The 12,974-nt window shown below is 37.2% G+C and overlaps 1 protein-coding gene across 6 annotated transcripts in view; it reads left to right on the top strand.

Moving 5' to 3' along the window:
* PUM2 (pumilio RNA binding family member 2) overlaps positions 1 to 12,540 on the top strand; it is a 67,124-nt gene extending 54,584 nt beyond the window's left edge. For 4 of the 6 annotated variants that reach the window (XM_082049555.1, XM_082049557.1, XM_082049553.1 and 1 more), the window contains 8 exons: positions 2,725 to 2,992; positions 3,548 to 3,677; positions 5,390 to 5,524; positions 5,781 to 5,918; positions 7,350 to 7,475; positions 8,403 to 8,524; positions 9,761 to 9,953; positions 10,647 to 12,540. In XM_082049555.1, the coding sequence (XP_081905681.1) occupies positions 2,725 to 2,992; positions 3,548 to 3,677; positions 5,390 to 5,524; positions 5,781 to 5,918; positions 7,350 to 7,475; positions 8,403 to 8,524; positions 9,761 to 9,953; positions 10,647 to 10,778 (1,244 nt within the window). In that variant the 3' untranslated portion in view covers positions 10,779 to 12,540. The remainder of the gene's footprint in view (positions 1 to 2,724; positions 2,993 to 3,547; positions 3,678 to 5,389; positions 5,525 to 5,780; positions 5,919 to 7,349; positions 7,476 to 8,402; positions 8,525 to 9,760; positions 9,954 to 10,646) is intronic. The other 2 variants (XM_082049558.1, XM_082049554.1) reach the window with 1 other exon arrangement.
* The last annotated feature ends 434 nt before the right edge of the window (positions 12,541 to 12,974 follow it).

Below are 12,974 nucleotides of genomic sequence, written 5' to 3'. Positions count from 1 at the left end.
CACACTCAAAATCTTTGGGAAAGAGACCAGGTGTCCTTAATGTCCGCACTAACACTTTGGTGGTTTTGGACTGAGAAAGTAATGAATACAATATTTAGGAAAGTAGCCCATTGTATACAAGAGTATATCTGCATATAATAAGTACCCGTGACAATTTGCTTTTATTTTGGGGGGGGGGTTACTGTTTTTCAGATCTGCCAAGTTGCCACTGAGCTATAACGCTGCTGTCGTAATGAAAGGTTACATAAGAAAAAAGAGCTAATTACCTATTAAATTACTGTTTTTATAATAGCATCCAGGGTTTTACAAGCTTAAGCTTTGTGTGCTGTTGAAGTATGACAGGTTCTTCTAGGCACAGTGGATATGTGTTCAGCCTGCCTGTGTTATCGTCCTGCTTAACATGATTGTCTGAAGTAGTTTCACAGGCTGGACAGGAATCTCCCAGTTGCAGCACAGTTGTCTTACAAGTCTTAAAAGGGAACGGTTCCCAAATTAGACTGAAGAAAGGCTTGATAATCCCGAGTGTGAAATGTATTGTATACGTGCAGTTCTACTGCACATATATAGCATGTTTGTTGGAAGCTACCACGTTTTTGCTCAATAAATTATCACATGTAATTTATACTTGTATGAAGGCTCAGTTTAAAAAAAAATAAATAAGAAAAGCAGAAACAATTCCTGCAGTTCCATGACAGTGGATGCTAATTAGAGCCATGCTAATTAGAGCCATGCAGTTTTTGAACATACGATCAAAACTACCCGCTGGTTTCTGGCACAGAACTGAGCATGAGACCAGTGGAGCACTAGAGATGCTACAGAGGAGCTTGCAGGAGTTCCTTTTAAACGGGCTTTGCTGCCCTCTCCTGGCATTAAATAGTGGTACTACACAGCTTGACATTCATGTATTAAATAAACTAGATGAGAAATTTCAGGTATGTGAGTTTTTGTTCTTTGGGAGGCTCTTCCTGGAGGAGAAATGACTGTAGGGTGTCACTCTGCATGCTGCTCCACCTGCAGAATGTTGGGTTTCTTTTTTCTTTTGGTCTGCTAGGATCATGTTGCTGTCGGTTCTTTTCTGAAAGTAGTGGTTGTCAATGGAAACTAGAAATTATAGTTTAAAAAAACCTGATCTTTTCCTGGCTGTAAAGAATTAAGAGGCTTTAATTTAAAAGAAAACCTAGTGTTTTCTAAAAGGTATTCTGGGGCATAAAGTATTTAGTGATTCTTTACTGATTCTTAGCACTGAATTTTGAAAACTAATTGTAAAATAAATACTAATTACTTCTATTTTAGGGCATAATCCTATACAGTGCAATAAAGTTGATGCTTGATATGTCTTGCAGAGCACTAACATGCCAGACTCTGGTATTTTGATTTGGCCTTTCAAAAAAGATACTTGACCATTAATAAATTACCAGCCCACTGTAACACTGTTGCTGCCTGGCCTTATAAATACTTGGAACCAAATGAAGGCTTGGCTGGGGCACTGTCAGCTGATTCCTATTTTTTTGCTTTTGTTTTCTTTTTTTAAATTAGTTTTGTACTAGAGCACCATTCAGACAGCACATACTGCAATTTTCTGAAAATTCAACTGTAGATATTTCTTTTGACTCTGAAAGGGCTTTCAGTTACTGTATCACTTTCTAGATAATTTGTAGGGAAATTGAAAATGCTTTCATTTTCCAATCCATACTCAATCATTTTAGGTTTGGGTTTTGTTTTGTTTTTAGTAGTAGAGTTGAGGTTTCTAGGTGGGAACTGTCTGAATATTTCTGCTTGCAGTATAGTAGCAGTATCCCTTTTAAAATCATACTGTAGTTGAGAAAGATGCTTTGCATGCTTACGATGGTAATTGCTGCCTGTTTAAAGGGAAAGGGAGAGAGGTTCCAAGTGACATAAGCTGACTGAGAGCAATATATGAGGAGAATTCACAGGACTAGAGATGATGATAGCGGTAGCAAAAAGGACCAGGACCTAAACATTGGCAGTTCAGATCTTAGAAGTAAGGAAATAGGAATTGTAGGGAGAGTTATGAATGTTCTCACAGCAAGGGAAAGTCTTCATGTTTCTAAAAGGAACTTCAGTTTGATATATCTCTGGTTGGTTTAGAATTAAGTAGATCATTCTTAGTTCCCTGGTCTGAAATTTGACATATTTAGGGCTTATAAGAGGTATCAGATTGAAAGCCCAGGATGCTGAAGTCACCAGATACCCTGCAGAACAGGTACAGCGTGACAAGAGGCACCACGTGCCTTCTCAAAAATGCCCTTTAGCACTGTCAGTCGGAAAGGTACCTCAGCAGGGACTGAAGGGTAGTTCAGATTTCATGGTCTGTTTTGAAACAATTGGCTAACTTTGAGACTTGTAACAAGAGCACAAGTCAGCGTTACTTGTAAAGTGGAAATCTGCCCACTGAGCTAAGGCCCATCTAATTCTAAAGTACGTCTGAGTGGGTGCTCACTTTACCTGCTTCGTTATATTCTCCTAATGACACTTATTTTCTTGGTGCCCTTCACGTAAAATAAAAGTGAGGAGGAGAATGGTTTTATTTATTGTAAGATAAAGCTATCTAACTCCTCCAACCGTAACGAGGTAAATGTAGATAACAAGACAACACTGTTGTTTTCTTTGGCTCCAGGGTGTATCCCTAGTTCTAGTACACTGACTGTTTTGCTGTTGCTTGTTTTCCCTAATGCTTTTACTGACAGAACTGCTTCCTTGTAGGAGGACTGACAAATGGTAGTGGTCGCTATATTTCTGCAGCACCTGGAGCCGAAGCAAAGTATCGCAGTGCGGCAAGTACCTCCAGTCTTTTTAGCTCCACCAGTCAGCTCTTCCCTCCTTCGCGCCTCCGTTACAGTAGGTCTGACATTATGCCTTCTGGACGTAGTCGATTGCTGGAAGATTTCAGAAACAATCGTTTCCCTAATCTTCAACTAAGAGATCTTGTTGGACATATTGTTGAATTTTCCCAAGACCAGCATGGTTCCAGGTAATTATCATAGTAAATTAATAGCTTAGTAATATTTTACTGCTTCCTTATTGCTAACATCAAACATTTGAATGAGCTGCTAGTCATCTTAATACAAAGCATGCCTTTAGTTGTGCTCTTAGGCTGACCTTTTCCATCTCTAGGACATTTCACTATAAAAGTAGTATAAATTTAGCTGTTTGTAGAAGTTCTCAGTGTAGAAATGGCCTCATAACTAGACTTGTAAACTCTAGTATTTAGGTATCAAAAAGGTGTTGGTTAAGAAAACAAAATATTTGGCATCTGGAATGTAAAACCATTTTTCAGCAATACATCATCAGGTACTTAGGTATTGTTATTCTTTTCATCTTTAATCCTTCTCAAATGAAAGGTTTTAAGTATCACTTCACTAAAATGTATCCTTTTATATGTAGGGGTGCTACTTTCATTTTAATAAGTTTTTTTTTATAAATGGTGAATACTTGCTTTAGAATTTTGAGGTGTCTCATTGAAATGGTGTTTGAGAGGTTTTCCTGTTGTTTATGTGAAGCATAATGTACCTTTTTTTGCACTTAGATTTATACAGCAAAAGCTGGAGCGAGCTACTCCAGCTGAGCGCCAGATGGTATTTAATGAGATCCTGCAAGCAGCGTATCAATTGATGACTGATGTGTTTGGAAACTATGTAATACAGAAGTTCTTTGAGGTAAGCGTCACACCAACGCTATGAACAGCAATGTGAATGAAATGCTGTAAAATCTGATTAAATTTAACGGAGGTTTTTTTCATAACATCGTAGCGAAATTCTACTGGACTTTCACCACAGAATGCAAGTGTATACACTGCACATGTGTTTTCTGTTCGTTATCCCCTGCTTTTTTCGTAGCAGGCACAGTTTTTCTTTGTGCTGGTGATACGTTTGTTGGTGAACATTGGTGAATGTACGGGCTGCACATTGAGGTTTACAGGCCTCTTATCATAACTTACAGATACTTTCAGATTATGTGGAACATAAAGATTTGAAGGACACTTTTTAATCCTTGCTATATATGAAGAAATGTGTACAAAATGTATTGAGGCAGAAGAATTTTGAGGAAGAGATGTCACAAGATACATCCAGTATTACTAGATTTAGAACAACTTTGTGTTTTCTTAAAACTGCAGGGTAAAAATAAAAAAATAAGTGTTATCAAAGAGTTACAAGATTTAACTTACAGAGAAAAGAAAAAGCAATTCCTGTGTCCTGGAAAAAGTTAAATGTAGGAAAAGATACCTAGTGTAATGTACTTTAAATCAAGGACTACATCAAAGCATCTGGGTGGTTAGAAGGTGAAGCTGGAAAGATGTCCAATAAGAAATAAGATGGTTGATGTAAACAGGAATATAGTTTTTAATGAGTAATCTATGAAACAAGGTGTTCACTTTTTTTTACTTGATATTCTTTTTTACAAATGAAGTATCTCCTGAAGAGCATGGCTGACATGTGCTATGGAAGATCTTGCTCAAGGGTCATCAATTGCCATTTTTTTTCCATAATGTGAAGTTGGATGTCTACATACATCATCATTGTCAATTGAGGGTTTTAATCTTAATTTGCAGAAGAGTTCTCAGGAAAAAAGTGCATTAGGCCATAGATGAATTAAGCTTTTCCAACTCAGGAGCTTGTGTCGGGGGTCTGAGAAGAGGGTTACGTGTATTATTATGAAGCCTGACTGGCTTCTGCTCTGCTCACCAGGGAGCAGCACAGGCTGCAGTGGCACCATGGAGGGGATGATATGGACAGGAATCGGCTGCTGCTGAAAAACATCGATTGAATTATACTCTGATACAGCTAGTGTACAAAACCATTTTGATTTTGCTCTACAAGGCCCAAGTATTTCTAGGTTTCCCGAAACACCCATGTTAAGAATGATCCTTCAAGCCACGTGAAGTTACCAAGAAGCTACTTCAGGGGTTGAGATCTCCCCTGTGCCCTCCTCCTCTTACAACTTGCTTACTGCATGCAAGATGTAAAATACACTGACCAGTACAAATTTGAGACATCAGAGAAAATCTGATTTGAATTAATATGTTATAGTAATCTGTAATTAATGTGCCTGGTGTAATTTTTCTGAGTAAGCGAGTTATTGCACTTACATACTCCTACAGACAAGTATAAAATCTTTTGATTTCTTAGGTTGTGTTTCAAGGTCATGCATTTGATAGCAGGTATGTGAGTGGAATGTGGAATATTACAAAATGTTGCATTTAGAAAATAAAAGTTTCTGGTAAATACACACACCAAAACTGCAAAGGGAAAAATAATTCAAGGCATGCAGTAAACCTGTAGAGCATCATGAAAGTGCTTACTCTGACATGTGAATTCCAGCATGCTGCGATATGTCTTCATTTGTTAACAGCACATTTATTTTCTTTCAGTTTGGAAGCCTGGATCAAAAGTTAGCCCTGGCAACACGCATACGTGGTCACGTTCTACCGTTAGCCCTGCAGATGTATGGTTGTCGTGTTATTCAGAAAGCACTTGAGTCAATCTCACCTGACCAGCAGGTAATTGTAAGTTAGAGCAATACTTTTTAAATATTATTTCTTTTTATTTCATATGTCGTTTTACTTCCTTAAAATGTTGATCTTTCCCTTCATTATGAAATGCCCTAGGGACTAAAATAGTTGTTTAAATTAGAATTCTGAGATACACAAGTAAACCACACACGTATGAAGATGGGACAGTTAGGATGAAATGGAATATTCCTTTGAGGGGAGGGAAAAAAAAATCATTGTAAAGACAAGAATAATCTTTTCTTTTTTCCAGAATGAAATGGTGAAAGAGCTGGATGGTCATGTTCTGAAATGTGTGAAAGATCAAAATGGAAACCACGTTGTCCAAAAATGCATTGAGTGTGTTCAGCCCCAGTCTCTCCAGTTCATCATTGACGCGTTCAAAGGACAGGTAGTGTCAACAGTTCGCTTCCTTTTCCGTAGGGTTGCTTTGATTTGCAGATCTTTTTCCATCATTTGCGTGTAGAAGATAGTGTTTGATACTTTGCAGTCAGCTTTTTTTAGCTAGGATGAAAAAGGGATAATAACATGGAAAAGCTGTTAAAGAGTCGGTTAACATGGTGTAAAAAGATGAATCTGTTGGAGATGAGGTTCTACAAAGACCTGTTTGGACGTATTATCAATACCAGTAGAGGTATTTGGCTTCAGGCCAGGTTTCCCGATTGGGTTTTGTGATATGCCATTTCAAATTTCCTTCAACATCAGCATTTTTGATGTAATAATAAAGTATTTGCTCTCTAGCGCATCTTTTTCATTGCCATTTTTGTTTTCTCTTGTTGCTTATGGTGCAAGTCTGTCTTTCGGTGTTTCACAGTTGATATCTATCATTAAGGAATTACATTGAAGAAATACGTTAATCCGGTCCCTACATATGGGGTAGTGTTAAGTGAAGCGGGGGTGGTGTTCACTTATTTAAGGTTGGAGTTTTTGTTTTGTTTCCAAAAAAGTTATTAATATAAGATTGATATTGTGCTGCAGGCTAAATAAGATTTTAATACTCTGAGACAAACATGTACTTTTATAGTCTTGAGAAGCATTGTAAAAATCTTACTAACTTGGCTGTGTGACTAAATTTTACTTTAATGGATGGCCAAAAGTATTTCTTAACAAAATGTACAATATCCTTTGCTCACATTTTACACAACACCAATACCTGAATTATTGTTGTACATTGTAGTAAACGGCATACCAGGGTTTCTAGGATCAGGTCTTTTTGACGTAAAAAGTGTGTATGGAGTAGATGAGATGCGGTTTCTAAACTGCAAACAGAGCCCTTGACTGAAATGTGACTGTGTTTACTGGACATTCATCCTCAGCTCCAAGTAGTTATATATATACAGATCTTAGCTAATCTGTAGTGGCAAATGAAAAATACCTCACTATAGTCATGTCATGTAACAGGAGGTATCTCTTCCACCTGCCTGCATCATTTGGATCTGTGTCTAATCACACAGGATTCTGTGTGCAGTTTTGACCAACATCGACTCTTAAATCTTCTGAATTAATCCCTGAAACACAAACCTGGCTGCTGGAGAAACAAGCAAAAGGAATAAGCAGGGTTTTGACTGACAGATACAAACTTTGTATCTGTACAAACTTTGTATCTGTATCAAGGAGCCTGTTGTGTATGCTGGAATGTGAAATTAGTGAAAAGAAGTCAGAATAATTGACTTCTACTGGAGATGGAATTCTGATATTGGCAGGCAAAACCTTGTTTTTAATAGAAGTAGCTGGAATATTCACTTCCATTTCGAACATGGTAATGTTACTTACATATGTAAAGTTTGGTTGGTTTAACTTCAGTTTGCAATCCTGTTTCAAGGTATTTGTACTTTCAACTCATCCATATGGTTGTAGAGTAATTCAGCGTATTCTGGAACATTGTACCGCTGAGCAGACTTTGCCAATCCTGGAAGAACTGCATCAACACACAGAACAGCTAGTGCAGGTTAGTGTGTATATTCGTTTTATAATGCACTGTAGAGCTCTTCGTTGTTGTCGGCACAATTTGTTCCTATTTCTTAGTTTAAGAAGTAGTTTGAATGCCTCTTTTTTTAGTTTTGTTTCTTTCCTTACGTAGTTTTAATAAAAATCAATTTGGAAGTTGGGAGGCACTGAAGATATAAAAAGCTTTTTCTTACACGTTTCACTGTGGCTTCGAATATACATTGTAAGAGCACAGAATTAGTATATTTTATTGCAAAGATTGCCTTTTTGCAGTTTATTCACTCGGGTGTCCTTCAGATAAATTCTGATAATGTCTAAACACAAATACATTGTCAAAAATACATGTTGCGTATTCTTACACAAAAAAGTCATCTGTTTCAAAGGAAGGCACAGAACATTATACAAGGTGATTTCTTGTCTCGGTCTCAGACAAACAAAACAAGCGCTAAAAATGGCTTTGAAACTGAATTGGTGTAAAATACTGGAAGGGACTTGGTGTTCAGTAGGAATTTCCACACAGGAGAAGGCAGGAATTGCCTTTTGCTACATATTCACAGTGGAGTTTGTTTCTCAGTGGTTTCTTGTCCAGTTAAAACGTAACTGTTTTGGTGAACCAGTATTCATGAAGATACTATGGCTGTTAAAGAATGATGATCTTAATTTTGAGGGCTTCTTTCTTTAAGAGGATAAAAAATATATTGTAGCAAAATGCTGGTTTTACAGGTTATTTACATTTTGCATGTAAATTTTGTGGTCCATTAAGTAATTCTTGATGCAATATTTCTTGCATCACTTTGTTTCTATAATGTTGACATTGTATTTTTGTATCTGTGCAAACAGCAATTTGAAAGTTTATACAAATACGCAGAAGCTGTACAGATTGCTCAATAAGAACACAAAAGAAAATTGAAGTAAACTTTTTTTTCAGGATCAGTATGGAAATTATGTTATTCAGCATGTACTGGAGCACGGGCGTCCTGAAGACAAGAGCAAAATCGTTTCAGAAATAAGAGGAAAAGTTCTAGCTCTGAGTCAGCACAAGTTTGCCAGGTATTGCACAGCCTTCATATATTAAAGGTTCACTAACCTTTTAAAGTTGTAGTATTGGATTTATTTATTGTGTTATAAAAAGGACATCGTAGGGTTTTTTTCTGTTGTGTGACTTACTTCCTGAAACTCCGTATTTTTATAAACCCTATTGGTATTTTTATACTAGATTTGGAGGAGAGGAAGGGGAAATGCTGTTCTGTAGCAAAACAAAGACGATTCCCCAGGTTTATGGGATGGTTTTTGTTCACCTTGTGCAGGGAATGGGTTCCAGGTGTGTGTGAGGATCCCTGGGCCAGGTGAGCAGCTCTCCTGGAACGTGCTTGCTGACACTGACTTGAGACTGTCTGTCAGTCCAGCCAAGCGATGTATGTGGATAAAAAGGCTTAAGCAGTGGTGGTTCGGCCTGACAAGGATTTCATGCATTAGGAGGTCTCAAAGACTATTATAGGAGTCCTGAGCTACTCTGAAATTAGAGCCTAAAACTCATCCCTCAGTGCTTTTTGCTGAAATATAGATTATGTGCCTTTTGCTAAGGAAAACAGACCTCAGGATTCATCCTGGATGATTTAGTGAGACTAACCTTGTCATCAACATTAAGTAGAAATGCATCGTGACATCATGGGGGCATTTGTTTTAAAAAGTAATTGTATGGAAACTAACAGGTCTATCTGGAATTTGTTTTTCTTTGCCGAAATAGAGCTGTTCATAATCCTCTCCTTGGAACTTGCTTGATTTTTGAAGCACAAACTTAAGACCAGAATCGCTTTGTTGTCTTATAGGCATTGATGGCCTTTCCAGCTTCTGAGGTATCTGGAAGGTCAGAGACTTCCTCTACAAACAGAAATATTTGACAGAATCTCTGGTCTAGGTGTGTTCCTGAAAAAGCAGGCAGCCTTGTGTCTGGCTTTCTCTGTTTTGTCTTAAAAGGACCCACAGCCAAAATAGATGTACCATAAAACATCTGCAACCCGAGAGCCGGTATACCTACTGTAGGTCCAGTGGAAAATCTCTCCTACAAGATAAGAAGTATCAGAAAATTACTTTTTTTTTACATGAGGAGTGTAAAATCCTTTAACTTCCTCAGTCATTACAGACTAAAGATTTTGAAATGGGGACTTGATGCATTTACAGTTTGCTATTTAGTGGTGTTAAGACACTTGAACTATTCAGATAAATTTTAAATTGCTACTTAATGTTACCTCCGAAGTCACAGAATGTATTTGTCTTATTTTTCAGCAACGTGGTAGAAAAATGTGTAACTCACGCTTCTCGTGCTGAAAGAGCCCTGCTGATCGATGAGGTCTGCTGCCAGAACGATGGTCCTCACAGTGCCTTATACACCATGATGAAGGACCAGTACGCCAACTACGTGGTTCAGAAGATGATTGATATGGCTGAACCTGCTCAGCGGAAGATAATAATGCACAAGGTACATTTGTATATTGTTTTATTGGTTCAGAAAGCATTATCCATACTAACTTTTTTGCTGGAATAACTTGCTCTCTAGATGTAAAACTCGCTGGTTCTGGAATCTAGAGCTTCATGTATAAACATCAAATTCAGTGGAGCTTTATAAAGTAGAATATATTCAGGTCTCAAAGCACAGAGTTAAAAATGTAAATCTACAGAAAAGTTACAGAAGTTGGATTCCATATCCTCTCTTTGTGCCAACTTCTCTGTGAAAATACTCCTACTATAAAACCGTAGTATCTTTATTAATATAACAGAAAAAATACAGGTTTGTCATTTTAGTTGCTGCTATAAATCCATTCTGCAGTTACCCCAGGAGAGATTCCCACACTCCCTAACGTACGGGCACATTTTCTATTTAAGAATATCCAGACTTGGACAGAATTGCCCCCGGGTGTTAGTGCAGAGCCCAGTATGTTCTTGCTGGAGCTCTGCTTCCCCCAGTCACCACCAGGGCACTCCCGCAAAAGGGCTGTACCCCCCTTTTCCACTTGTCGGAGTCAAAATCACCACTTCTACATCTCTCCAGAAACTTTTGAAATACAGGATTCTGACTTTTTTTTTTGCATAGTATTTTTAAAGCGTAGTTTCCTGTGTTTAGAATTTTTGAAGGGGGGAGGGGGCAGAAAAAATAACGGGTTTCTTCTTACAGATTCGACCCCACATCACAACTCTGCGTAAATACACCTATGGCAAACACATTCTGGCCAAGCTGGAGAAGTATTACCTGAAGAACAGCGCTGATCTGGGGCCGATTGGTGGACCACCAAATGGGATGCTGTGAGAGACAAAAAGGAACGGAAGAAAAAACGGAATTGTGAATGATCAAAACATACAACTTAACTATAAATGTTCTGATTTTTTTAAATCTATTTATTGACTTTGTTCATCCATTTGTAAAATTTTTATTCTTGTGTATATTTTTGGGGAGTGAATTATTAAAAAAAGAAAAAAGAAAAAAAATAATCTCCAGCCCTGATCTGGAGACCTATCAGATTGGACGGCTGGCAAAGCACAGAATGCCTGTATATGATGTAATTGTATCAAAGTAGCTGTCACATATTTTGTAAATTTTTACCTTGTAAAGTCACTGAAATAGTTTTTAAAGGGAAAAAGTACAGTATTCTTTTAATACACTGGCTTGCAATCTGGTAGGTCTACCCAGCATCACAGCACAACAGGTTTATAGAGTTGTATATAGAATTAATCCTTATTTTTCCCTTTTGTGTGAAGTCTTTTATACCAGATTGAAATTGATCAGCTGCATAAACATTATTTAACATGTCGAAAAGTTAAGTTGTATTTTGGTGGTTCACAACATACTATCCAAATAATAAACAGGGCACAGCAAGTTCAAGTAGGGAATAACGATGGAAACCTTAAAAGCCCAGATTTCGTGACTTGCTGTGGATACAGGTTTGTCGTTTGTTTTTAAATGGTGCCCTGAGGTTTTCTCTAGTGATGTATTAAAAATAAAAGTGCTGTATATACTTATATATTTAATTGTTGTACAAGGTAGAGGGATTAAAATTATGATGGCGCTTCTGCTCAGTGAAGCGCGCCGTTGGAAAAGGAGTGAACCCTGTATTAACTTTACAGTCAGTTTTACCATGCAGGAGGAGTAGAGATTTGTATTTTTTTATTTTGCATATAGAATTGTAAGGATTTGAAAGTGTTGAGCATTTATTTTGCTTTCTCACTGTAGATGCAAAAATAGGTATTGATGAAGAGAAAAGGGGCCACTGAAAAGTAAACTTGATAGCTCAACATTTAAGCATGATTGATTAAATATTCAGATAGCTTTTTTGCTTCCTATAAATATCTGCATTGTATACGTGTAGTTAATAGGTGTAAGTTTACAGTTTGAAAACAAATCTCTCGTTTCGATGTTTATTACAAGCCTTGCTAATTTAGTAGTGATGCTTACCTTGGTTGTACAGATGTACATTTGTAAACCTTCATGCTGTAAATGTAATTTGTTTTACCCCTTTTTGGGACAAAAATTTGCATTAGTGTATATTCATATCCCCATTCCCTTTTCTCCCCCTGGCATATAGTGTTGTATAATGTAAATTTATTTCAGCAAATCAAGAGTGATTTTTTTTTTTTTTTTAAATTCTATCTTTATATGGTTTCAGAAATATGAACCGGCTTTCTTTTTATCTATTGTGAGAAACATTATGTTTTGTTTATAACATAGCTGTTGATTCTGTCAATATGGACACTTTGGGAAATCAATCTGTTCAAATTTTAAGTCGGGATGATAAGCGTAGTAAGAAATGGACTGAAACCAATGCTTCCTCCATCTTAATAAATGTGGCATGATTTTTTTGTACAGAAGAGTACTGTATTTTTGAATAGCCTTCTCCCAGCGTAAAGCAAATATGTATGATACTGTCAATTTTTTTTCTCTGGACATATGACATTGTAACAGTAACATAAAGATGATGTACATTTACAAGCGGCCTTATGTACATTTCCCAATGATCTTTTTAAGGCAGAATTGTGACCATATGTGTATAATTAAAATCCTTTTTAATCCTTTGCCTATGGAAATATTTTGGAAAAAGCTTACTTTGTATGTATATTCAGTTTCTGAAAGATAAAGAAAGTGCTTTGTATGTTGTTGAAGTAAGTATTTTGTGTAAAACATTTGTTTGGATGGCTTAACCTAAAGTTTTGATGGACAAGAGAGTTTGAAGTCGGTGTCTCGAGCATGGATCAAAAGAAAGGCTGTTAGGTAGGGGTCTGATCATGAGGAAAGAAAACAGGAGCGGTGTAAACTTGTATAAGGAATTCTGTTGTATTACCGTTTGTATCAGGTTTACATAAATCTTATTGAGGCATCCATCCGAGGCGCTACTTTTAACGGTAGCGTTAACTCATTAATAGGCAAATGGGAAGGTTTGTTCTGGCCTGGTTCCAGTTCGGAACCAGTGCTGTGTGGGCCTCGCTGTTGTCAGCAAGCACAGTTCGAGCT

Source organism: Streptopelia decaocto (genome assembly GCF_964273445.1).
Source record: "Streptopelia decaocto genome assembly, chromosome: 3".
Lineage (NCBI taxonomy): Eukaryota > Metazoa > Chordata > Aves > Columbiformes > Columbidae > Streptopelia > Streptopelia decaocto.
Note: the sequence above shows the minus strand (reverse complement) of the source record. Positions and strands in the feature narration are given on the sequence as shown.